Genomic DNA, 27,345 nt, shown 5'->3' with positions numbered 1-27,345 from the left:
CACAAGGTGACCATCTTAAGGGAAATAAGTGCAGAGGGCATCAAAACAAGACACATGCAAAAGTACAGCAAGACTCAGAGAGATTAGAACGTTTTCAGTGGATCCCAAAAGACCAATACATTTCTCCTCACAATACATCACAGTGCCATGCTGGAAGAAAGGCACAGAACTCAGATACCATGCCAGGGCATTGGCATAACCTTACAGAGCATTTTTGCAAATGATTTCTATTTTGCATTCACATAGGCAGTTTGTATGTTTGGGAATAATGGTCAAGTATGCAGTCAACATTTTTCCTGAAAGATTATTTCTGGTACAAGAACGTACCTGAGCAAAGCATTTTATTTTAGGTCTAGCTGTAGACTGCTTTAGGTTTTTGGCGACCTCATGTCATCAGTTACCAAAAAGTAGAATATGAATTTGAGAGAGACAGAGGGTGGGTTTTCGGTCAGCCCCATTTGACTATTGCCTCTCATGTGTTTCCTGGTTTGCCATTGCTAAGATGGGCTGTCCATATAACCCATGCATTTCATAGTATTTCTTCTGCATTAACACTGCTGAATATAGTGTAACCTGCTTACAATACACGTAAAATGGACCTGCGTGTTCTTGCACACCATAGCTGTCTAAGTATTACATGATTGCAGACTTGCACTTTGTCAGCTTTTGATTCTTTTTGCACAGAGGTCTAAACTAAATGGAAGAAGTAAGTCTCTCCACAATGTGGTGAGTATTATTGATAGGTCTTTAGCATAGGCCTCCTTACAATGGAAAAACGCAAGGCAGCTAGCCAATCTGCTACCTCTCAGTAAGACTCAATGACTGGCATGATTTGCTGGGAATTGTTTGAATTTATATGAGTCACTCAAAAATGGCTGCCTAAATAAAGGCTCAAGGCCCAACATCATTAGTCTGGAGGAGCATTATTTGTACAGGTGAAAAAGCACAGTGGGCTTGAGTTTATGACTGTTATATGTTTTTGTTAGCCCATCTCCACTTCCCATACATTTTATTTACTTCGTCTTAGCTTTACTTTGCCTGCCTATCCTTATCAATGAAATGACCATTTGTTTGTCTACTTTAATTCTTTCTCTATTTTCTTTGCTGCCTTTCCCCAAACTTCACCATAGTATCAATTATTTTCCTAAACTTCTTTGAAATTGTATTTAATCATCTCAAATTTCATTAATACTTATTGGGCTTTTTCTTGATGTTTGTTGTTGTCTGCGTATTAGCAAAATGTCAATAAAAACACTTTATCAAAAACAAAACCATTAGTACGTATTGTTACACTTATCATACATTTAATTACATTGTTTTCTAATAATTAGAGCAATAAGTTAACATAAATCTCGGACCCTTAATACTAATTTAAACCAGGTTCTTTAATACATTAAAAATAATATACTTAATCTAATCTTGATGCTAACCTTATAATTTGTTAAATTTAACTAATGAAATTAACATGTGTTGTATTAAAGACATTCTTAGCTTAACTTCCAATTATTTCTTAATAAACCATATTATATGCATATTGCAATCCCTAACTTGTTATTAACGTATCTATTTTTATATGACAAAATCTTTTTGAGTTTTGCACAGTTGAAACACCAGACATACAATAGAGGATCGCATGTAACAACAGAAAAGTGATTAATAGATCCCACAAAGCACATTGCAAGTTAGTAGAAGTAAGCCTAGGAACAAAACAAGATCCATCCCACCCCTGACCAACCCATGTGGCCCTGCTAAAGCCTCAGCCTTCATTGGAATATATCCATTTTAATTGAATTATATTGCAACTATTTTAATATTGATTATAAATGGTATTGGTTTATAGTCCATCTAATATAATGAAAGTTATAAGTAATGTTATTTTAACACTAACTGTAACTAATTTTAATTAAAATAATTCCAATTAATAGTGGTAATACTAACCCTAAACTTAAATAAAACTAAAATACATTAATATGTCATTTTCAAATAGGTTAGTGTTTTAAACAATAGTGCTAAAGTATACTTATTTTAAAAATTGATTTCCTAATACTATGAGAAAGGTGATGGCTCTATGGATCCCGGAGTAGCGTGCTACTCGCCGAAAAAGCACTTTGACGCCTCGTCAGGGGTAGTAAGCGCTATACAAATGCAATTACAGGACGAAACACATATTAAAATAGAACCATGGAGGTTTATTAAAGGATTCAGATCATTATAGAAAGCAAAATGAAACAGTCAAAAGTCAGTCAGGTAATCAATTATCATGTAATAGAATGATGCTCAGAATAAAATGCAGGAAACGGACACACAGAAGCAAGTATAGTTCAGCTCTAAAGAATAAATCAAAGTTATAAATCATAGGTCAGACTGACATAGTGTAGCCTCCTAAAGATCAGAGGAGAGCGAGCCCACAGTCCTCAGGAATGGACTTCTTGTAATATGCAGAATACAATGAAGAGTGTACAGAATACAGTTGTTTCAGGTAGGGTCTCACGATTTGGACTATTGAGGTTAAAGAAAGAGCAATACAGTTTCTGAAATCACATTATTAAGCATTATCCTACAAATTCATGTAATGCAGTTCCCATCCCCGATGCCTTTCAGACACAGAAACCGTTTGTACAAATGTTGCTATTTGTGATACAAGCACAGGTTCTCTTGAGAAACCATTGTGGTCACAATAGGAGAGCCCTTGAAACAGTTCACTCTCAGTGGAATACCTTTGAAACGAACTCTAAAGAAAGAAACATCATCCTTTATCTGGGAAAGTGACATTACTCCTTAAAGCAGCATGTACAGTGTTATTTATATACGAATAGTCTGTGTGCAGAGTGAAACAAAACAGAGGACCACATACTGAAAAGATGGCTGCAAGCCGCACTGCCCATTGTGAAATCGAGGCCTACATTATCCATTGTTAAAATAAATGCAATCAAGTTCACAAACATGTTAATTAATGTCATATTAATGCTACTATACATACACACGTTTCCCCAAACTATAATGGACTCAGAACATTTCCAGTGCATTAGGGAAATGTGTTATGTGAGTCTTGGAAATGAACCCTCATTCTTACAGTTCATTTTCAGAACTCACTTATGTGATGACGGTACTACAAGTGCAGACGCGTCACCATATTTTTGGCTCTCAAAGCTCCTCTTGCACTACATGCAGGAGCAATTTACGGGAAAAATATCTGGTGCAACGGTGGGCATCCTCAAACGGGGCTGTCCTGTGGTCTGAAAGTTTCTGCAATGTGAACAAGCATTTTCTGAACTTGTGCCTGCGAACTGCTCACGTGCATTTGGTTTTACTCATTGCCGAGTTTGTATGTTCAGTCGCACATTAGTGGTGGGCATTGGTGTAGTATTTGCTCTTTAACCCATATGATAATGTGGGCCCTTGGGTTATAGTCAATTCACTTCTCAGTACCAAGATTGAGTTCCATATTTTTTTTGCACAATATTACTTATGGTTCCTTTTATGGTGAAATCATCTAGATGTAATTTTATTTCTGTTATTTTGCATGTAACTAATCTTGGTCCTTTTACTCTTAACACAGGTCCCCTGGTTGCAAGTTCTGTCTTTTCATTAAGAGCTAAAGAAAGTCAAGATCTTTACCCTGCAAACCTTCAGGATTCGCAGGAGAGACAACAGAATAATCAACCAACAAGTGAGTGCGGAGTGCTGAAGAACACTAATTCTATCAGTGAGTAGTAATTTTGAAAGCCAAGACCAGAGTTATTTTTCTTCTATGTTCAATGTAATAGTTCAGGCGCTCATCCATGTTTTTCAAGGCAGGTTATTTATATGAGTTTTTGTGCATTCTAACACCCCCCCCTTCCTACTTGCAGATCAACATTTGTAGGTGTGAAGCAGCAAGACTGTTGTCTCGTCTTGATTCCGCCACACCCCTTTATCATTTCTATCAGTTACTTTGGAAATTCAGATGCCTTTGTATGAGATATAGACGCCATGGCCACATATTACTTCCCTCCACATTTCCCTCTCCATCCTACCTGTGCAACTGTTTGTTTCACTCTGCCTGGTTCTTATCTGCACCTTGTGTCTCAGCCCTTCTCCATCCTTTGTCTCTCTTCTTCACTGGGTTTGTTTACATCTGAACCCATTCACCTGAATATCCCACTGTCTGTGTGTTTTCCACTTGGCACCTCTTTTCCTCCTGCTTCCAACCTGTTGTCTGTCTATCTTCCAGGTCATTACCTCCCCTGCTCCCCCAGGCCATTCTTTTCTGCTGTTTACGCATACCCTTACCTCTCCCCTTACCTCTCCTCTTCGTTTGTATCTGTCGCATGAGACAAAATGTCCTCTGTGTCCTGGCTTGCCCACAGGTTTCTCTTCACAATATGATTGGAAAACCAATGTTTATATTTTACAAATGGATACAGTGCCTCGAGATGGCTCCACTCTAATCCAAAGTAATTCATATCAGGATTGTTTATGCTTTGCAAGTGTTTACATTTATACACCCAGTCTCAAGGTTTGTGGATACCGTTTGATTATCTTCAGAGATTTGAGCAACAGTTTGGAATATGGTGATCAAGTAACTGTGAACCAGATAACCAGATTGGCATCCCTGCAGATACGTATCCAATCAAGATCTCAACCAACACATTATTCTAACAGATACAGCAAACGAAGTAGCAAATACTCGACCAACAAATACTTTGGGCCACCACCAGGGCATAGAAAAGCACTATAGAAGTGCTACAATATAATGGAATACGGTACAATACAATAAATTAACAATTACAATACAGTGAGATCTGAGGTGAAATGATAAACGCACAGTACCTGAAGAAAAATGACAAAAAGGCATATTGCCGTCTAATCTCCATTTATAATTGGCGGTATTGCATGTATGTCTGAGAGGATCATCACTGCAAAGAACACTGCCACCGGGTCAGGCAGGTAGGAGGCAACCCATTATACCTTTTCTTTCTACATCCTATTAGAAGCTCTTCCTTTTTGTCAGTATCCCCACTTAAGACGCATCCAATCTGTCTCAATCACTGTTGGAGGGAAAACTTTTGGACTTTTTTTTTATTGGGCGTTTTATATAGTGCAACTAGACCCGAAGGTATCAGAGTGCTCTATATGAGCTCCAGTTGTGTTACAGACTGACACATTCATTTTTTGTTAGGCACGGGTAGATTAAGTGATTTGCCCAGGATCACAGGGTGTTGAGCATTCCTCCCGAGACTCGAACCCGGTTCCCCAGCTTCGAAGTCGACTGCTCTAGCCATTAGCCCACATCCTCTCCTCTGTTAGACCACATGAATTGATAAAAAGCACCTAGGGTACCAGAACACAAATTGGGGAACTACAGGGAATATTTTCGGGTCTTGCACCAAAGTGAGTTCCTTGTGTTTAGAAAAGTTGTGCAAACTGAATCGCCCCAAAATGCTTCTTAGCAGGAGGAATGAGTATGCACAGGATTGGGAAAAGATTACTTTCATTTCTTTTTCTAAAGGTGAGTTGGTTTGCTTAGGCATGGATTGCCATCAGGGGAGTTTAGGCTAGCCAGAGTACCTGGATAGCAAATAATGTTCCTTTCTGAATTTCCTTGTGTTTTGGGTTTGGCGAAGGTCTTGATTGACGGCAGGGTTTAACAGGGATGTTGAGTTGTTTTTTGTTGCTGGCGTATTTTATGGCCCCCTCCTCTATGCATATTTCGGTAAGATTTAGGGTCTTGAAACTGATCTGGGATTTGAACCTTAGCCAGCCTAGAGATTTTAAGACTGTTGAGGTGGAATCAAATGTTTTTCCAGCTGTTATTCTTGCTGTAGTGTTCCATACCACTTGAAGACCAGGAATTCATTTGGACTGTCACAGTAGAGTGAGCTGGCATAGTTGAGTTAATAGTATATCATTTGTTCTCCATTTTTGGGCATCTTTGAGGGATTGTGAAGAGGACAGTGTATTAGAGTTGGTGGTTTGATATGCTGAGTATGGATCTTATGTGGATCTTGAGAGTTATTGTTAAGTCAAATATGTCTCATAGGCTTCGCATCTTCGTGATTGACTAATGCAAAACCAGAGGTGGGGCTATAATGAAAGAAAGTTTGGAGGTGAATCTGGCAAAGGAACAGTGGTTGAGTTGTGGTCCAATCTCCTTGTCATCAATGATTTTTTTCCCCACTGGCAGGCTTCTAGGGCCTGGGATTCTTTTTTGTGTTGATGAGGCAGGCATATAGTTTAGCCTTATCTGCTTGTGAGTGGTAAAATAAGTTGTAAATGGCTACTGTTTTCAGGGGGATGGGGCCTTGGTGTTGAAAACGACAAGTAACAGGAATGACCAGAAACTTGAAAGGAAACAATTCAGTTTCTCTGTGTCATTAAGAATGGATGTAGAATAAGGGCAAGAACAAGCAGAGGATAAGGGAAAAGACGTTGGAGATAATTTAGAGGTTAGGGCAAGGATCTTGTTACCAAAAATGTGGCAAGAGACAGAGGTCTAGAAGTACCAGCAGGCAGGTCTTCCATCCATCAGTGGATTGAGCTTATCATCCAAGATTTTGTGGGATGGTTTTGTGAAACACTGTATGGAGAAACTGAACTTCAGTGTCTGAATATGGTAGTGATTGTTGAGGTAGCCTGGGAGTTTAATGACTATTGTTTTCTTACCTACTTTTGGTACAGTGTGGAGGCCATGTGTGGGACTTTAGTTAAGTACAGCGTAGCTAAAGGAAGGTTTCTTGATCTGTTGGGTGATGACGGCTTGATTGAGGTCAACTGTAGCAATTCCTTCTGTGAAGCGTTGATTTATATGACAAGAGTTGCTTAAGATGTCTGCTTTAAGACTTTGTTGCATAAGTTATTACTAGAAGACGAATGGTTGAATGGACGTCTGATGTTTTTGGAGGTGATTAAGAGGATTGACGTGAAAAAGAAAGTGGCTTTTTTTGCTTCAGTGTTTGTGACCTGTACTTTCATGACATGCTGTCTACCAGGACAAAAATAATTCTGTTCAAATGTGAGCATTCAAAATCACCCACCATCTGATGGCAATCTTGAGGTGCCATGTAGGCCAGGACCATTACAATGTCAGAGGTGCAGAACTTAAAAGAGTTGCAAACCTACAAATATTTCCTCCCTATGGTAACAAGGGTGCCCTGAAGAAATCCTCAGATGAACCATCGGAGAAATCTACCTCTACTCTGTCCACATATGACTGATTCTTTGGACAGAGGGGCATATCTGTGGGTGAAAACGTCCTTGATGCTTTAGGAAGACTTTGGAAGGTCGTCAAATCATTCTGTCTATGCTTCAGCATTTCTTTGTCCCTCATACAGTCCTCCAAACCCCTGTTCACCTGTGGTGCTGCAGCAGGTTCTGCCTGTGCTGGCTCTGAAGCAGATCAGCTTGACTTGCTGGGCAAGGAGAAAGTTACTCTTACCTTTCACCTTTAATTGATGTTTGGCAATGATTTAACCAAGTTACACTGGGTAGTGACATTGTCACTTTCTTGTGTCATATAAATAGCATATGAAACTAATGGCCACATGTGCAAATCATTTTTACAGTACAAATTCTCCAATTCTGAGTTTGTGATTCTGAATTTGTGCTAGCCCATTTTAGGAATCTGTAAACTTTTACTGACTTCTAACATGGGATTACAACCTTATATCAATTTGGTATTTTCAAAGGGTCGTGTAAGCGTCCCTTCCAAATACTGATCAGTGTGCAATGTATCTGTTTTGGGGTTTAAATCAGGTCGCAAATATTGAAAAGTTATAGACTCCCAAGTAGGTGTAGTAATCTATTTGCAAAAGGGAAAGAAGACCCTTAGAACGCCCTCCCCTTTGTGAATGTTAAAAAAGGTTTGCTGAGTAGTTTCAGAGGTTGGGGAGACCACTGGCAACTCCCAAACCGGAAAAAAGTAAACCCCTTTTTTTTCTCCTTTGTTTTAGTATTGCAGCATTGTTTCCTTAAGAAAATCACAGATATGGTGGTCTGCTGACCTTAGCAGGCCTCCTCCCTGTGATGTCCCCTAATCAGAGTGAGTCACTATTTGCGACCTACCTCATTTAAATTCCTGCAGTAGTTCAGATTACAAGCCACTCTGAATTGGAACTTTTTAAAACATAGACGGTTTATAAAAGTCTTTTCTGGTCGCAAATTGTGACCAGTAAATAGTACATCAGGCTCTAAGTGCAATATGATTTGGACACTAAAGAATTGTCTATGACTGTAGGCTTTGTGTTTTAGAAAATAAAGTAAATTATTTCTCTGTTCTGATATTTATATTCCTTTGGTTAATATGAGCGAAGACATTTGGCTAAATTAGTCGTTTCTTGACCATGTCCAAGATCAGCCCGTGCCCAGTGATCAAAAACTGCATATTGTCAGCCTCTAATTATACTTGCATCTTTCATTGTAGAGCAAGACGCTGATGAGACAGTTATTCCACTCAGCATCAAAGAAGAGGTTGAGGACTATCGCATGGAACAGCCCAAAAGTGAGCAAAAGGTTAATGTTTCTGCTGGTGAGTAAATAATAATTTGCTGCTGCACATAAAAAACTAGGCGCTAGTAAACTCCAGCAGATCCTCTCCGGCACACTGAACATATTTTTATCAAACTGTTAGTGCACTGCAGCCTGATCATGCACTTTTCACTCTTTCTTTGTACTAAAAACCACAATCCCAGGTAATGATGTAGGGGACAGATGTACTGTTTACTAGTCGCAAAATATTGGTCTAAATTTGCAGACGTTTCTAGGAACTGACCTAGGTGCTAGCTGGCCTGCTTTTATAGTCTGGTATTTATTTTGTGTTTTGGTGATGCATGGCTATAGTTCATATTTATGTGCATGTCAGTGGTAAATAAGGGGTAGATGGCTATTTTTATCAGGGGGAGAAAACCTTGATGTTGAAAAGAACTAGTAACAGGAATGACCAGGAGCATTAAAGGAAGGAACCCAGTCTGTCTGCGTCATTAGGAATGGTTGTAGAATAAGGACAAGAACAGAGGATGAGGTCGAAGACGGTTGAGAGACTTTAGAGTTTAGGGCATGCATCTTGTTATCAACAGTGCTGAAGGCCACAAAGACTAGTAGGTTTGTCTTCCCTTCATCAGTAGGATTGTGATTAACATCCAAGATTTTGTGGGATGTTTTTGTGAAACACTGTGAAGAAGCTGAACTTCAGTGAGTGAAGATGGTTGTTATTATCAAGGTGGCCAGGGACTTTAATAGTAGTTTTCTTAATCACTTTTGATACAGTGCAGAGGCCATTTATGGGACTGTAGTTGTCAAGTACAGTGGGGCTAAGGGAAAGTGTCTTGAGCAGTGGTGTGATGATGGCTTGGTTGAGGGCAGCTGGAACAATTCTTTCTTTGAAGTGTTGATTTACAAGTTAAGAGTTGCCCAATATGTCTGCCTCAGGCTTTGGTGAATTAGTTATTACTAGAAGAGGAATGGTTGTATAGGCTTCTGTGGTTTTTGGAGGGGATAAGGAGGCTTGGTGTAAAAAAGAAAGTGGCTTGTGTTTGTTTTTTCTCAGTGTCTATCGCCTCTTTGTTCATGACACACTCTCCACTGGGTCAAAAAGAATTCTGATAAAAAGTAAGCTTTTAAAATCACCCATTTTCTGAGGGTGATCTTAAGGTGCTATCTAGACAATGACCATGAGCATCTCAGAGGTGCATAACATTAAAGAGTTGCAACCCTACACATATTCACTCCCTAAGGCAAAGGCCTTCAAACTAGGGGGTGCGCACCCCTGGGGGTCCGCAGCAGCGTTCCCAGGGGGGCGCAAATGCCTCTGTAGGTATGTGTTAAAGAAGATGGCCTGGAAGCGCAACTGTATTTTCTTTTCACGTTTCCAGACTGTCTTTATTTCCATGAAGGTTGAAGTGCATATAAAAGTAAGTTAACTGTGATCCTAAACTATTGGTGGCATAGACATGGCGGAAAACAAGAAGATATTTTCTAAGTATTTTGTTGTATTTTCAGGTTCACAGCAATTGCATTTAAAATAATGGCCAAACCGTAAGTTTAAAATATATGCAAATTAAACTAATTGGTGGGAAATGCACTCTTTCACATTATGAAACGTCAATTGGTTAATGTGATCACTCAAGATGTCTATATGTGAGACCACAGAGTCACAGAATTAAATCCTGGTTGGTACAGTGCAGGTTAGTGACTTTTGTATTTATAGTGCTATGAGGTCCCAGCATGTAACAGAAAGCACTGTAAATATGTAAGGCATTATTCTAAAATTGTATTACACACAGTATAAGATAGGATGCCACACCTTCATTTTGTGTATATATGATCAGAGACACTGAAATTATGCTGTAGGGGAGCACCAAAGTATGCTTCAAAACATAAATTATTCAGCAAGGAAAGGCAAATTATGCAGTATAATGTGGCACATTTTTCGCTTGTATTAATTATTTTTGTAATTTTTTTACATGATAGTCCTGTCAGGGCAAAGATTTCACCTCATTAGTAGCAATTCAACAATACAGATATAAGTTACAGGAAAGTTTACCAGTTAACCTTTGCGAAGAGCTTTCCACTGTGCGCACACCCGTCGCCATGTTTTAGTAACATTTAATCAATTTGAGCTAGAAATATATTTTTTTTGTTAAAATCTGTTGATTATGCAGCAGATGGTTGTTTAAATGGCCAATCCATAATTATGCAAAAAATTCAGCTGCTGCAGAATCGCATAATTCCAGTGGCCATGTATATGATGAAACAAGTGTTTTCAAAGAATACATATTAGTAATAGTGAACCAGACTGGTTCTAGTGTAGGCATTGTTATAAGTCCATTAAAAAGGCACTTTCCAAAAATCAGCATCCTTGCATTGCCGCCCAGAAATTATAAAGGCATTATTTAGACCTTGTCGGGATTACCATCGTCCTGTCTCAACGGCGGTTCCAAGTACTCTGTCGAGCTGATGGAATCCCGCCTGCCGTATTGAAATGTGGCATCATCAAACTGTGGTCCGCCGTGTCGGTAGTCTTCTCAGCTGGCTGACAGTACTCTGTCGGGCTGGCGGGATTGTGTTGAGCTAATTTAGATATTCCTGTTTTGCTGGCGGTGTCCTGGCGCTGGAAACCTAATGGAGGTAGGCCATAGGTGTGTGGAGACAGGTTTGTACTACTTATCATGATCTCACTGCTCATACATGTTATGGATCTGTCAATATGTGCATGTAGGTAATGTGTAATGCACTTTTTTTAACATATAACATTGCACACCAACAGCATATACATACACTGTTGAATGTACACCCACAGAGCCCGGCGACAACGGGGTAACTTAGTGTTGTGGTCAAGTAGTAGCAGCACAGTGAGGACCTGTATGATGGGGTTCAAGATGCAAACTGAAGTGTGAACCTGAAAAGGTGACATAATCACGGTATATTCCGACTCAGTCTATGTTACAACTACCTTGCATTCCAGTATTAGTAGAGTGACCAACCAACTCGAGTATGGAGGTGTTCCAGCCACAGTTGCCTCAATGGAAAGGCACATCGTAATGGGCTCGGCGTTCTTCTTGGCGGGACTCCCTCCCAAAGCAACTTTTGCCTCTGATGCCGACGAGGCGGTAGGACGATTCTGGTGGAGTCGACGGGTCTCGTCTGTCTTTTGGCCATAGATCTGACAACATCTAGATACTGCGGGCGGAACGCAAAGTCAGCAGGCTGGAAGACCGTTGAAAAAGCAATGGTGAGACACAATTCGCCAAGATCTAAATCAGGCCCTAAATCTTTTCCATCCTTATTCTTCATCTGCATCACAATAATGTCTGTCTTAATTTACAATAGAGACATGGAGAGAGCATTAGGGATTAGGGCACCCGTGCTGAAAAGAGGTGGGCAACACCTGGGAGCTCATTATTTTTGAAAGGGGCAGACAGTCTGTTTCAAGATTGGAGCGACTGCCAGATGTGACGTGGAAGGGGTGAAAGAGGCAGAGGGACAGACTGATATTCAAGACCCAGCAATCATTAGTGCGGAAGACGCAGTTGCATTGGTACCCAAGAGTGTGAGAGGCTCACAAGACCTCAATTAAAGAGAGTAGGGTTTTTGTCTAGCTCAGTTTTTTTTAAATGTATTTGCTCTTTATTTGCTCTATAATATGTCTCGCATTCAATGAGGAATGAGGGCTACTGAAAAAGTGCTTCTAAAATGATCTCATAAGCCCGACCCCCTGAGCTCAACCCCACAGCTCCTTGAAGCCTTTCCATAACATTTTGGAGAAGAGCCCGACTTCAAAATATTTTGGGTAGGGCGGACTCAGAGCAAAAAAGTTTGAAGACCTCTGCCCTAAGGTAACAAGGATGCCCCCAAGAAATCCTCAAATGAGCCATCAGGGAAATCCTCCCTGTGCACATGTGAATGATTCTTTGGACAGAAAGGCATCTCCGTTTCAGAAAGCATCCTTGTTGTTTTCAGAAGATTTAACCCTCCAAGTTGGTCAAATCAGCACTAGGAAATCTTTCTGTCAATGCTAAAGCATTCCTTTGTCCCTCATTCCGCTCTCCAAACCCACATGCATCTGTAGTGCTGCAGCTGTTTCTGCCTCATGCTGGCTCTGAAGCCGATCAGCTTGACGTACTGAGCAAGGAGAAAGTGATCATGTTTCAGAAAGTGCTGTGACTAGTGAGGTAGAATCAAGAATATATATATATATATATATATATATATATATATATATATATATATATATATATATATATATATATTACCTACTGGCGGTCGCCAGTAGGTAGATATAGTTAGGACCTATTTTCCATAGGAAATCCGCAACATTCTATTTGGAATAACTTTGGCGCCGATTGACGAATCTTCACAAAATTTTCTAAACTTTTGGCCAGCTCCGGTCCGCTCCTATCCTGAAAGTTTCACGGTGATTCGTCAAGCGCGGTCCGAGAAAAAAGGGGGGTCCCAAAACGCGTTTTCCCCATGCATTTTCCCATAGGACCTTTAGCCGCAGCTACAGCCCGAACTGCTGAACGGAATTACACCAAATTTGGCAAAGAGGTAGTCCTTAGTTCAGACTCGTGCCTTTTGCTTAAATGGTGTAAATCCGTTTAGTAGTTCCTGAGAAAATGATATTTAAAAGTACATATATATCTATGGCCTCGGAGGATCCGCGTACCCTAAGCGCACCCTGCCGTGCACGAGCTGTACTCTACTTGGCTGTCAACACTCCAAATCAGGAAGTGTTGGCAGCCATCTTGTGCCTCGGTAGAACCGAGGCACAAGAAATCAGCAAAAGAAACGTGAAAAACGCAAAAAGGGGCAGGGTAGAAACACCCTGACCCCCTAGGCCTGCTCAGGGGGTCCCACAAGGACCCCCAGGGCCAAAAAAAGCATTTAAAAAAAAAAAAAAAAAAATCGGCGAGATTCGCGCACCCAGCGCAAATTTCGGCCTAAAATAAATAAAAAAATGAAGCGCGGGCTCCCGCGCTTCTTTGGTAATTGGCCCTCGGGGGGGGGCAAATCCCGGGGGCATTTTTAAAAAATAGTGTGGGGGGTCCAAATCTCCCCCACACTGCCCCAGGGACCGCCACCCCCGGGGTTTATTAATATTGGGTGGAGGGTCTCTCAGGCCCCACCAGCCCCGGGGACCGCCACCCACCGGGGCTTCATCAAAATGTGGGATGTCATGTTTGAGATGTCATCAGTGATGTCACTGACCATATCATGAATGATGTAATATGTGACATCATCAGCAGTGGATTGCGGGCGCGCGAGATGTAGTTAGTACAACTAACTATATCGGAGGAATTTCAATGGTTTTGTACGAGTGAAATGTCCAGCTAACTATAACACCCCTAAAACCTTCAGTGAATTTCTAAGGTTTTGTAAATGCTAATTCCTTACTATATCAGGCCTGAAACCTATGTTTTTTTCAGTGAATATATATATATATATATATATATATTTCTCTCTTTTGCTATTTATCTTCCATTGGTTAATATGAGCAAGATGTTGTACTGAATTTGTACTGAATTTGTAATATTTTTGTTTGTCCTTGGTAAGTTGCTTCTGTCTGCATGGTGTCAGTGAGGAGTTTGAAGCTCACCTGTTATCACTGGGGTATCCCAGTGTAATCTTATCACGTTTGTCCATAGCTCTTTCCAGAAGTAGAGCTCATCTGATGCAACAGTGTGTTTGTTCATCAGTGTGAATAAATATGAACCACTTCCTAGATGTGCCCATGTCCAGTGGTCGAGACTGCTAATGGTCAGCCTCTAATTATACTTGTTTCTGTCATTGCAGAGCATGACACTGAAGAGACAGTTATTTCATTCACTATCAAAAAAGAGGTTGAGGACTATCCCCTGGTACAGCATGAAAGTGAGAAAAAGTTTAACCTTTCTGCTGGTGAGTAAATAGTAGTTTGCTGCTGTGCATCAAATAAACTTGGCACATGTAAACTCCAAAAGATCCCCACCAACACACTGTTTAACATATTTTTTTAACTGTGGTAGTGCACTGCAGCCAGATTATGCACTTCACTCTTTCTTTGTACTAAAAACGTCAATCACAGGTAGGGATCTAGAGGCCAGGTGTGCTCTTTACTAGTCACAAAATACTGGTCACAGTCCGCATCAAGTATTTTTGCAACTAGGGTCGGTTCTTAAAAATCTGATTCGTAGTGGGTCGCATCCAACCTACCTCATGAATATTAATGAGGTATGTAGCAGATTGTGTCTCAGTACTACTGAATCCCAGCACAGGGATTGTGGCCTGCAGTGGTCAGCAGACCACCATGTATGTGATCGTATTTCAATAAAAAATAAAAGAAATCGAGTTTTTGAGAGTTTCTTGTGGTTCTGTGGGCCGAACTAACTTTTTTTTTTTTAGCATTCACAAAAGGGAAGGGGTCCCTAAGTGACCTCTTCCCTTTTTACGAATGGGTTAAAAAGCCAGCTTGAAGATCAGTAACTTTTCAACGGTGATCGCCACTTTTGCCTTAAATTATTGATACAGGTGGATAGGAATTTCTATTTGGAAGTAACGCCTACAACGCTTAACCTATTTTAGGAGTCGGTAAAAGTTTCCGACTCATAAATGAGTTCAGTACATTGCTAAAACCAGTTTTCAGTTGAAAACTCCCAATCAGGGCATTTGAGGCCTCGGTTAATCTATCTAAGAGGAGGCTTTGATGACAAAAGATATTGTGTTCTGGGTTTATTTCCTCCAGGGCAATCACGTGTGTCTCTTCCCACGCAGGAGGTACACTGTAGAAGGTCTTGGCTGCTCTTGAGTGCTAAATTCTCCAACAGTCAACATATTAATGGAAATAAGAGCTTAGGTAACACAATTTCAGTCTTATTTACCTTAAGACACACTTGATTGCCCTGGAGCAAATAAAAACACACACGCACTCACACGTGCACACACACACACACCACAGTGTGTTACAGGCAAGGATACGGTCAACAAGTGATCTGAGAGGTAACTTGTGTGTGAACCGTTTCTGCATCATGATATAGTGTTCTTTGAAGAGGTGTGTCCTCAACTCTTTCCTGAATTGGGGCAGCCCTGATGGATACTGAGATGTTGTTCCAGATCCTGGGTACACAAATGGAAATGGACTGTGATGTTTTTTTTCTTTCTTTTTTTACACTTTAATGTGGTGCCAAATGCCATAAACAACGAACTATTAGTGTCAAGAAATAGCTTTTTCTGCGTACACAGAGGAGACTTATGTAGAGATTGACGGCCGTGCAGTTGCATAGGATGTACTGTGAAGAGCAAGCCCTATGAATGTACATAGAAGTGTGGTCCAGTGTAGGGGACAGGCAGTGTTTCCTTCCTCATCGTCCCAGGTTTCAGCACACTGAATATTGTAGATGCAGCCAGAAGATTTTCTTAGTACAGTTGCCCTAAGGGCGACCTTTATAATATATTTTTTTAGAACACATTTCAACACCATACGACGTGGTAAACATATAACAACAATGTGCAATGCTTTCCGCACAATCCCCACCCACAGGCAGCCCGGAGGTCTCCAGAGCGTACAAGGAGGTAGGTCCCAAAATAATGCCAGAGGCCATGTCAGTGGTTGGGACCACCAAAAGTTTGAACTTCTGTATCGACTGCGGATCTACTAGCCTCGGGCTGCGCATTGTAATCAACCCATTGCTCCGACATTTTAACGTATTTTCTGGGGTATCCCTGAGCTTCGTATACTGGCCTTTCTGACCTTTGTAATATTTACTAATTTCCAGTGCAAGACTAAAGGGATTGTTTACCATTGCTTTATTTCATCATCTGATAAAAAGGAGAGAGAAGACAAAATCAGTGGTATAATTTTGATGGAAAAGGTTTTCGAACTAGGGAGTGGACACCTCTGGCAGTGCCTGACTTAATCTAAGGGTGGGGGGGGGGCGTGAGGCTCTAGTCTAGGGGAGCATTTATTATGTCCATGGGGAACAGAGGAAAGCATCATGTTTAGAACTGTGTTGTGCGCTGTGATTTCAGTGTAAGAAAACAAGAGTAACAGTAAGCCACTATGTGACAAATTATCAGTAAAGTCTTTTTGATCCTTGTCCTGCCTGGAAGTAGGTGTCAAAGACGTGGAGGATATGGAGGGTTCCAAATAACCCTCAAAGCCCCTTCCCCGATTTCTGATAAACAATCAGGCTGTAGCTACATTTACACTTTTAAGGAGACCTGACTGCCATTAGAATGTTAGCAATCATGTACCGGATTGCATTTTTAAAACATAGTTGAAATGTTTGAGTTGTTAAATATGTCCAGAGCTGCTAGTACTAAATGATAATTCTGACAAAATGTGTTTGTCATTCTGTGGGCCTAATAATTGTTTTTTTACTTGAAGTGGGTGGGGGGGCATTAAACTGTTTCACTACAATTGCTGTAAGGGTTTCGCTTCACCTGCTGGGTCCTGCTACTGTGTAGCCTTGTATGCAGTGCACAAGCGCACACATGAAAAGCAACATCTTCGCTAAGTCACTCAGCTGCATAACTAAACAGCCTGGGTTTCCATGCTCTCCATGCCACTGGAGTCAAGCAATCCTGGCTGATGAGGTGTGAAAACCCGAGACCGGTCCTAGGATGCTTGTTTCCAGTTCAGGAGGGACCTGGCCTGGCAGTTTGGGCTGGACTGCTCCCACTGGGCGCAGGGTCAAGACTGATTTGCATATGGCTGGGTTCAAACTGGAATGGCATGGGTAGCAAAACAACGATGGATTTAGGCCCAGATCTCTGTACTGGGGTGAATGTATGACATTAATCTGCATTCTGTCCGTCAATTGTTCTTTTTGCATTTGTCACCCCGAGTGGGACGGGTATGCCCAAACATGGGTCCCGTGCTCTCCATGCCGCTGGAGTCAAGCTATCCTGGATGTTTCGGGGTGAAACCTCGAAACCTGTCCTAGGATGCTTGTTTCCAGTCCAGGGAGGACCTGACCTGGCAGTTCCGGCTGGACTTCTCCCCCTGGGCGCTGGATCAAGACTGATTTGCATATGGCTGGGTTCAAACTGCAATGGCATGGGGAGCAAAAGAACAATGGATTTAAGCCCAGATCTCTGTACTGGGGGAATGTATAACAGTGTTCTGCATTCTGTCCATCAATTTTTCTTTTTGCATTTGTCAACCCAAGTGGGACGGGTATGCCCAGATGTGGGTCCCATGCTCTCCGTGCCACTGTAGTCAAGCTATCCTGGCTGATGAGGGGTGAAACCCCAGAAGCGTTCCTAGGATGCTTGTTTCCAGTCCAGGGAATACCTGGCCTGGCAGTTCCAGCTGGACTGCTCCTACTGAGCGCAGGGTCAAGACTGATTTGCATATGGCTGGGTTCAAACTGGAATGGCATGGGGAGCAATAAAATGATGGATTTAGGCCCAGATCTCTGTTTGACATTGTTCTGCATTCTGTCCATCAATTATTGTTTTCGCTCTACAGCATGCATCTCCAATGATCCCTGAGCTAGAGTTTGCTTCTGTGCAGTTGTGTAGCCAGTCTACCATGGGTCTAGTGCACGGTAGGAGGAAATAGGATCCCTGGCTGCTGTTCGATTTTTAAAATACAGCACAAATCGGGGTTTAAAGGGCCCTTCAGACCATTGGGCCACCTTTGCCACTGCACCAGTGCATGCTATTTCACTGCTTCTGTGTATGCTGCTTGCACTGGTGGAGGGGACATTTCTGGTCAAGTCTGCAGAAGCCGTTTTGGTCAGCTAACATCTCCCCATCCATGCTTCAGACTGATTTGCATATAGCTGGGTCCAAACTGAGGTGGCATGGTGTGCAAAATAACGATGGACGGGGGTGCGCCCCGAGTAATTACCAATCGCTGGTTTCAGGTAGTTGTTAATAATGCTGCTAAGGAACTTTTTGTGTGACAGCCTATTAGTGTCATTCACACACTTTATAATGTAAAAAAGAAAAAAGTAGTTCCTTCAATATATTGATTGATTCACTCATGATTTGTGTGTTCCCTTGTTTTTGTTGTTGTTTTGTTTTCTCTTTGCGTGATTTAAGAAAGATACAGTTGTATGAATAAGCCGGGCCATACACAGATATATGGTTGTTTTAATCAGTAAAGCTAGAAAGTAATTCTGTTCCCGACAGAACCAACTTTATCTCTAAACCTTATACCCAGGTTCTGAGGGGCACTGAGTCACCCCATTATACTAGACGTAAGGAACTCAAAGTAAATTTTGAGGTGGATTAAAAATTGGCCCAATTAAAAAGTAAGGATTGCATTATAATCACTAAATTAAAAAAATAACGTTTGGGGTTATTTTGTAATTTCCATCCTGGTTTCATTTTATCGGTTTTGAAAACAAGCATTCAAGTGGTTTAAAATTTATGGTCATATTAGTCTAAATGTGCAGCTAGAGATTGTCAGTTTTGCTTCTGCTCAATACAGGATGCAATGCATGTGTTGTTTCCTGTTCTGGGTTGGCGTCTGCTAGACAGTATTATTTATCATCAATTTTATATCGTATCATAATGCCACATAGACTGAAGCTGTTCACTGTTTTACACATCTGGCTCTGTTAATATTTGTTATCGAGTCTTTAATTTTTAAATACATTTTTAACTTTGGGAACTTGTACTGTATTTTCTGTTGAATACACAATAAAAATTTAATTCAAATGAAAGGTCCGCTTGTGCATGAGAGCGAGTACCAGCTTTTATAAATTTAATGAGTTTAATGAGAAAAGTTGTTACAAAATGGGAGAGTGTAGATAAGCGGGATTCAAGTGTCATGGGGTTGTATCATGGGCTGGGGGGGAGGGGTTGGTGGAGCAGTAATAAATGTAGCAAGCAGAACTGTTATGGTGACTGGAAAAGTAGGTAGCAAAGTTCTTAGCTACTAGAGAGGAGTCATTGAGTGAGTAGAGAGAGTAGGTTGCTGGTAGTGTTCTGTGCGTCTGAATACGAAGTCTAAAGTGGGGTGCTGAATTTTTTAAAGTATTAGGATTTTGCACAAGTTAACGTTCCCACTGCTTGTTGGTATTTCCTTTAAGTTGTGGTCTTAATTTAGCCCCTTTTGCACAGAAGTGCTCTCACTTTGCTTTTGAAATTTCGAATAGTAGGCGACGTCCTGGTTTATTGTTCAAGGCAGTGAGTGAAGAGGGTATACGTGGATATGATGAACTAAAAGGTTTTTCAGACTATTGTTGAAGGGATTGACGTAACGGGTAGGAATGGAGTGAGATCATCACATACTTAGTTTGAAAAAGCAAGAAGTCAATGAATGTTTCCTCATGGAAGTAGGGGAATTGATTTGTGAAAGAATGTTAACTATTGTGTATGTTGTCATTATCAGATGGGAATGGGCCGATAGTAGGCGTAGAGTAGCATAGCGTGTTGGTTACAAGTATGAGGTCCAGGGATTTCACCAGGCTAGTAAAATATGGCAGTTGTTTATTTTCATTTATAGGTTAGGAAGATTAAAATTGTAGGCACTGTGTGTCTACTGTACCTACACATGAGTATTTCATACCACAATCTACGGTTTGGATCTGAATACTGCATGACAAATTTCATTTACTATAAAGCGCCTCAGTGTATGCCTATATTCTACAGCTATGCAAAGTAAGCAAAAGAATAATGGATTTAACCCAGATCTCTAGACTGGGGGTGAATGTTTGATTCATTCGGCATTCCATCCATCATTTGTTGCCGCAGCACCTTTCGCCCTAAGTGGGATGGGCATGCCCTGACATGGGTCCCTTGCTCGCTGTGCCAATGGATTCAAGCTAGCCTGACTGATGAGGGGTGTTACCCCGAAAACAGTCCCAGGATGCTTGTTTCCGATCCAGGGAGGACCCTGCTTAGCAGTTCGGGCTGGACTGTTCCCATGAGGAACAGGGTCAAGACTGATTTTCATATGGCTAGGTCCAAACTGGGGTGGCGCAGTGAGCAAAAGAACAAGGGATTTAACCCAGATCTCTGGAATGGTGTTGAATGTTTGATTCATTCAGCATTCTGTCCCTCATTTGTTGTTGCAGCATATTCTACAGCTGGCAGAGGGTTGCAGTTTTTGGGCCCATTGAAACAGTTAAACTGAGGAGAATTCCATTTTTTTTTTCAGTGAACCAGCTCAGGTTTTAAATGGCGGTTTGTTGTTCTAAAATTAAGGGTTATACTGCCCAATAGATGATCAGTTGCATATCTGCAAACCACTTAAGCATGTGTTTATTCATGTTAATTAATTGCATTTTCCTTGAGAAACGCTAATCACCAAAATAAATTACAAGTGAGATAAAATGATTCAACAATTGGCATGTTTTCGTTCAGCAGAGAAAAATGTTATCCCACCTATTGTTTCCTTCATCATTAAAGACGAGGACGAGGAAGAGGGCTGCTTCATTGACCATCAGAACTCTGGAAGCAAAGACATCAACATTAATTCAGCCTGTAAGTAAACACGGCTTTTGAAGGCACACATATCCCCCATCAAAAGAAACTTTTGCTCTAATAGCTCATAGTTATTGTATATTTTCGTTGTATCAAGGTTTACCGAATGATCTGTCAAAGGTAAAGTACCTTCCGTTGGCCCAGGCCACACATCCTTGCATCATAGCGGATATGCCCAGAAGGTATCCTGTACCAAATGCTGAGGTGCCTGGACATACATAACTGAAGAAAGTCTGCCTCCTCTGTACCTCTTCAGATCAACAAACCTGATTTACAGGCTGTTCTATAGGCACACTCAGTGTTTCTATCTTGAGTCAAGACTATAATCCTAACAAAGGTTCAAGTACAACATTACATAAACCATAAATTTAACTAATACAAAATAATCCAAACGTTGTTCTACAGCCTTCCCTAGAATATATGTAAGTTATCCTACATCTCCTACGTCACCCGGCCCGTGGAGGCCTCTACTTAAAAACAGGAGAATTCTCTTTGATAGGAACAACATCAGTCACTGACAGATTAGAAACCGGTAATGAGGTGTTTTAGAAACCGGAAATGAGATGTGTTTCTTATCCCTATAGATTCAGTGAAAGGAGGGGCCGATTACAGAGAGTATTAAACAGAGACAAATACCCGTCTCAGTTCTTGCTAGAACTCACAAGTAGTGTAATGGGGAAGAGAAATAGCGGGTATTATGCATAATAACAGTATTAGCAGCAGTTCTTAGTGTCAATATATTGAATTAGTTTTTCACAGGACCATTTATTTCTGCTTTCTCTTTATCAGGTGAACCAGTTATCATCAAGCCTGTTCTATCACCAATTCATGTACAGAAGGAAAAAACACAGTTTATGGATGAGCAGACTCCTAAGGGAACATCACCTGGTAAGTATGAAGAAGGGCCACTGTCTACAGAATCAAATACATGAGCACATTTGTGGATGTCTTAAAAAGCTGAATTTAATATAAATGCAAAATCCTTTGTAAAAAAAAAAAAAGCACTGTGGGCTGTTGGGTAACTGATGCATGTGTTTTAGATATTGAGTTACCTCCTCTGTAAGGCGAACATTCCCCTCACCTCTGGATATCTCAGATGCAAGAGACATTTCTAATACTTGTATTAGTATTTATTTACGCTTGTTCCTTATTGCTGAAGGTTATTGATGTTTTTCTAAACCAATGTCTACGAGAGATTTTGGACTTAGGTTGTCATTTTTATAGTAAATATTTTCTTTGAATTTTACCTAGAAGTATTGCAGACAAGACCCCTGATACACCAAAGTGGCAGAGGTAGTTTAGGTAACATGACATGTATTTTGATTCTCAGTGACATTAAGAAGTAGATCTCTTATCCAACCCTGATGCATTTAACAAGGGACGTGTCAAGGGCACCAAGTGGCAAACGAGGATTAGCAGTCGTTACCCCTGGCTACACCTGTATCATGTCATATGGATTGTTGTGTTCCGTAGGCCTTATATCGAGGAAAGTTAAAAGAATGGTATTAGATGCTGCCTTTTGAAGTTTTGGCTCTTTTCTACATAGCTAGTGCTAAGAATTAACCTGGACATTTTTACCTATGCACCTATGTCAGTGACCATTGGATTACAGCTAGATTGGCCATTGATCTTTTTTTTCTTTCTTAAATGCATCTGCCTGCGGTCTTATGTTTCAGTGTTGCAGCCCTCATAATCTGTTATGGGTGTGAGTTACTTTGCCGAAGGAAGCTGGATTTCAAAGACTGACTGTATTAATATCAATGGAAACATACTTCCCTTTTCCCTATTATATTTACAAAAAACGTTTATGAGGAAAAGTATAGCACCTACTTTTTGTAATATTATTATTTTTGTTTGGACTATAGTGAAAAAACGTGTCCTGGTAAAGAGCAGAGTGCTTCTGGAAATCTACATTTCCAGAAAATATGTCTGTCCAGAACCTCTTGTTTCTAAGGACTGTACACTGTCTTAGCTAGATTCATTAATAGTTTGTTGTCCAAAGTCCTGACCATGCTCTGTGCCCAAGTACTGTTTCATCGACCATGCTTGCTCGTAGAAGATTAAAAAACAGACACAAGTCGCCCAAAAACCTAGTTTAGGGATTTTTTTTCTATCTGGAGGTGACCTTGGCAAACAGTTGCATTAACCTGGGATTGCTTATGACAGTGGCCTCATGCGCCTGTCGGTATGACAGCTGGCATCAGCTTTTCCAATTGATTTTTTTTCCCACCGTCTCATTAAATTGTAAATATTGCATTACTTCAACAAAGCTGCACATTCTTGAATATACAATTGTAATACCAGGCAATGTTTTGTCTGAACATATACCATGGAACCTATGCATAGAGCTCAAATCGTACTCTCTTCGAGCAGAATTAGGATCATTTTTAAATGTACCCTTTACTAATTACAGTCTCAGGCTCCTTCTCTATGGAAACCTTCAGACTGGCCTACAGAGATTCAAAAAATGGAAGCCCCTTACAAACCTTGAGAAACAAAGGGCAGTTCTATACATTGGAAGTGACCCTTTGGTTGTAAAAATGCCAACCTTCCATAACCACCTCCCTGTCAACTGAAAATACGTAGAAGTGTGCAGCTTGTATAGAAGCTCGTTGGCTCAAAGCAGTAGACACCTGCTTCAATGACAGAGCTGAATCCTCTGTTATCCACAGATAGCCTAAGTTCTAACCTGTCAGCTTTGGAGACGAGTGCATAACTTGCATAAGCTAGGAACATAATCACTCAAACATTTATCATCATGGCCACCGTGACCTTAATATGTGTCTTACCATTCAGTCATGCAAATGGTGTTTTTAATAGGTATGTTGGAACCAGTGACTGTGTACCGCTTATATCAGCCTGTCACGCCTTGAAAAAAATGAGAACAAGGCAAAAACTGATGCATCAAAGTTTTTTTATCTGATGTCTTTTTTGTTTGCTTGAGAACTTCCCTACCTGCCACGACCTATCTAGTTATTGTCTGTGCAGCAGAGTTAGGAAGGGCTCATTTCTTCCTCTTCAGCAGTTTAGCATCATCATCACACTTCAGCTATGGAGTGGGTCAGGTCTGTTGAAATAAAAGTCACTGTGGGATTCCTTGGGACCTTTAAACTGATAAAATAATTCACTTCACTGATTTTATTTACAGTACTGGTAAAGGGTCAAATCATTGATCCTGAATTACTCTGAGCTTCTCGGACTTCACAATCAAAACCTCTAACCATTTCTTGAACAGTTCCTGTCTGGCTTTCAGATGTACTGATATATTTTTCACATTTCCAAATTAGAAACAGCTTCTAGTCCAAAGTCCATGAGATGGTGCGAGGATGTTCTGAAATTGCTTCCTGACCTTATTTACGAGGAATCAGGGTAATTCACTTAGTGCTTAAACTTTAGTTCACAGGTTGTGAACTCTATTCCCTGAAGTGATTAGCTCCTGTAACACTTTATTATGTTTGTACAGCGATTTGATTTAAACCACCTTCAAAATTCAATAATTAACTAAAGCTTGCACAGACCAAGTTAAGAAAACTTTGAAGGCATTCACATTGTGCCAACGGACACCATAAAAATACAATTCTTCAAGACATCCATTAAACTTTAGCAGCCCTGTTAAGCATTTAAATAAATGGCTTTGACCAGCCCAACCATTTTTGCCCAATCAAATGACTTTGACTACTATCAAAATATTTTTGACTGTCTGTATTAGAAAAGTGTTTGTCCAGAGGAGTCGAAACCACATGATGTGAAGAACCATAAGCATGCTGACAAAATTCCGTTTCACATATAAGTAGATGGGAAGGATATTTAAAAATGTGGTCCACGATTTTGGTAAATCAAGGTTGGAATATGCTAAGAACCTGTAGGGCAAGCCGGCACCAAATCTGGAAACTATATTGTACCTAGCACACAGCTCCAGGATGTTTAATTTGCATCAAAAAATTTCAAGCATAGTACATCATAAATGACTGCCCTTTACTGACCAACAATATATAATTTTAAGGCACTGCTGTAAAGTGCATGTGAGCTACACAATTCGGTCTCAAATAACATCTCTTCAAGTTGGTTTTCCACTGAATGTCACATCCAGCTTTCTGATACTTACTATTGCATGCCAAGAATATTCAACGGTTTCTTAAAGCGCTTAAGATGACCCCTTCAGTGAGGAGTTTCTATTATTGCAAAATAGATTGATGTTCACAAAGATTTTTCTGTGAATAGTTGAATCTTATTCCTATCTAAAATGTGATTTACACCTGAATTTGCAGTCCTAACTTTTTTCCATGAGTGAGCATGCGTATTCCTAAAATCTCAAAGATAAATCACACTTAAGCCTGAGTAAGGCACAGGTAGTACCAGAAAGTGTTTGTGGATCAGGCCTGATTATTCAGGGTATTTCATCTAAGACAGGAGGATGAGAGACCAGCTCATAGACTACGCTCTATGAATAAGGTTGGCAGGCCTTGTGCCTTGTGCAATACTTCAGGCATACAGTCCTTCACAATGAATGGCTGAACTTTCTCCAGAATAGGACCAAGTTGGGAAATCGACTTCCTTCTCACTAACCATAAATGTTCTTACAAGGGATTTTAGTAAAATATTGATAACATGGCTCGCAAAACATAATTCACTAAATAACTTTCTTCAAAGACCGGTCTATCTAATATTTGCTTGTTTTCTTAATCCTAGGTTTCAAGTATACGGTGGATGTTCACTTATCTCTGTCCCTTTCTCTCTTTATCTTAGCTGCCAATACATCAGTAAACCCCATCGAGCAATATCAAGCAAACCATAGGAAGAGAAAATACACCGCCACTGAAAGAAAGAATGTTGGTAGCGACGAATCACATCCTTTTAGGCATTACAGAGTGTATCCAAGAGAGAGTGCATCTGCTTGCGATACATATAGCAGCGCTTATAGTCAGAGGCAAAAAGTTCCTGTACATCAAGAAACCAACGCAAGGCTAAAACCATATACCCAGCCTGAATTTGGAAAGATCTTAAGTGAACCCCCAGCTATAAACCCACATCAGAACATGCACACTGGGTTTAAACTGTCTACATGCATCCAGTGTGGAAAGTATTACAGCCAGTCTGCAAATGAAACAACACTTCAGCAAGTACAAAATCGAGAACTGCTGAATAAATGCAGTGACTGCAAGAAGAATGCCAGTGATTTGGAAAATCAGAACAAACTGGTTGGTGGTCGAAAATACAGGAACGGCCTCAGACAGTCAAAGTCTCGAATCATGCACTGGAAATTACACACGGGAGAAAGGCCTTATAGCTGTAATGAATGTGGGAAGAGCTTCAAACAGTCCCAGACTCTCACAACACATCAGAGAATTCACACTGGAGAGAAACCGTACATTTGTAGTGAATGTGGAAGGTGCTTTAGCGATGTCGCAAATTTAATTCAGCATCAGCGAATACACACAGATGAGAGACCTTATCATTGTCCTGAATGTCCCAGTAGATTTCGTCGACGTGGTCATCTTATTAGGCATAAAAGGACACATGCAACTGGTTTATCTTCCATCTAAAAATCCACGTTAGTAATATAGAAATGATTAGCATTCAGTGATATGACGATACCGCCACCAAACGCAAAACAATGTGGCCCTCGAAAAAGGTTTGTTGTTTATTAGTATCATCAGTGCCCATTTGTTGATGCATGCAGTCACTGTAGCTCGGAGCACTATCTATGTTTCTTCAAAATAAGAATAAATAACAGTTTTTGTATTGGCCTAGTAGTACAAAGAGACAGCTCAGTAATAGCACTACAAATTTATTATGCAACATAGTATGGTTCAAAGGGATAGAGTCCTGTATTCTTCCCCAGCTCCCAAGATGTATTTGTCAGTATTACCAAAAAAGTGATACATGAAATGCTTAAATTAATCTGAGCCAGTTGTAATAACTCAGAACTGCATTCCAGCTCGTTTTTTTGGTGTCTACAATGCCACTTTGTACAGTTTCCACTTTCAAGTAGGAACTGCATGGTTGTTGGTCAACATAGTTGATGGGATGGTGCCAGACTAATTCTATGCATCCCCGCAGGATATGGTGTACTATAGGCTAGCTAGCTCACAGTGCCACCATAAGTCCCTTTAACCTAGACAGGTGATGAATGGTTTGGACAACCTCAGAACATGACAACTCTTATCCCTCTCAGGAATTGTGGTAACAGATCTAGAACCTTTTCACTCAGTCACTTGTGCACTCTTGGAGAGACATACAAGACATACAAAAAGGGGCATTTTCAATATTTATTGAACCATTGTAATTTTTGTATAAAATATATGTCCTGCAATGATCAATAGACGAACGCTGCTAAAAGGGATTAGAAGTATAAGGACGATGAAGAGACTAAACAGTTTCACCATCGTGCTAAAACAGTGTATATATGCTGGCATACAAGTATTGAGAATAGTGTACCCCTACTTTGGACTC

General features: G+C 40.5%; 1 protein-coding gene across 10 annotated transcripts in view; it reads left to right on the top strand.

Moving 5' to 3' along the window:
• Positions 1 to 26,638, top strand: part of LOC146821355 (uncharacterized) — a 60,655-nt gene extending 34,017 nt beyond the window's left edge. For 2 of the 10 annotated variants that reach the window (XM_085612295.1, XM_085612298.1), the window contains exons 3-7: positions 3,560 to 3,670; positions 8,402 to 8,506; positions 20,776 to 20,892; positions 21,682 to 21,780; positions 25,639 to 26,638. In XM_085612295.1, the coding sequence (XP_085468421.1) occupies positions 3,560 to 3,670; positions 8,402 to 8,506; positions 20,776 to 20,892; positions 21,682 to 21,780; positions 25,639 to 26,435 (1,229 nt within the window). In that variant the 3' untranslated portion in view covers positions 26,436 to 26,638. Of the gene's footprint in view, positions 1 to 3,559; positions 3,707 to 8,401; positions 8,507 to 14,268; positions 14,374 to 20,772; positions 20,893 to 21,681; positions 21,781 to 25,638 lie in introns of all 10 variants that reach the window. The other 8 variants (XM_085612291.1, XM_085612290.1, XM_085612289.1 and 5 more) reach the window with 8 other exon arrangements.
• Positions 26,639 to 27,345: the final 707 nt, after the last annotated feature.

The sequence above is a fragment of the Triturus cristatus genome, chromosome 6, assembly GCF_964204655.1.
Source record: "Triturus cristatus chromosome 6, aTriCri1.1, whole genome shotgun sequence".
NCBI lineage: Eukaryota > Metazoa > Chordata > Amphibia > Caudata > Salamandridae > Triturus > Triturus cristatus.
The sequence above is the reverse complement of the archived record's forward strand: the minus strand, read 5'-3'. Positions and strand labels throughout refer to the sequence as shown.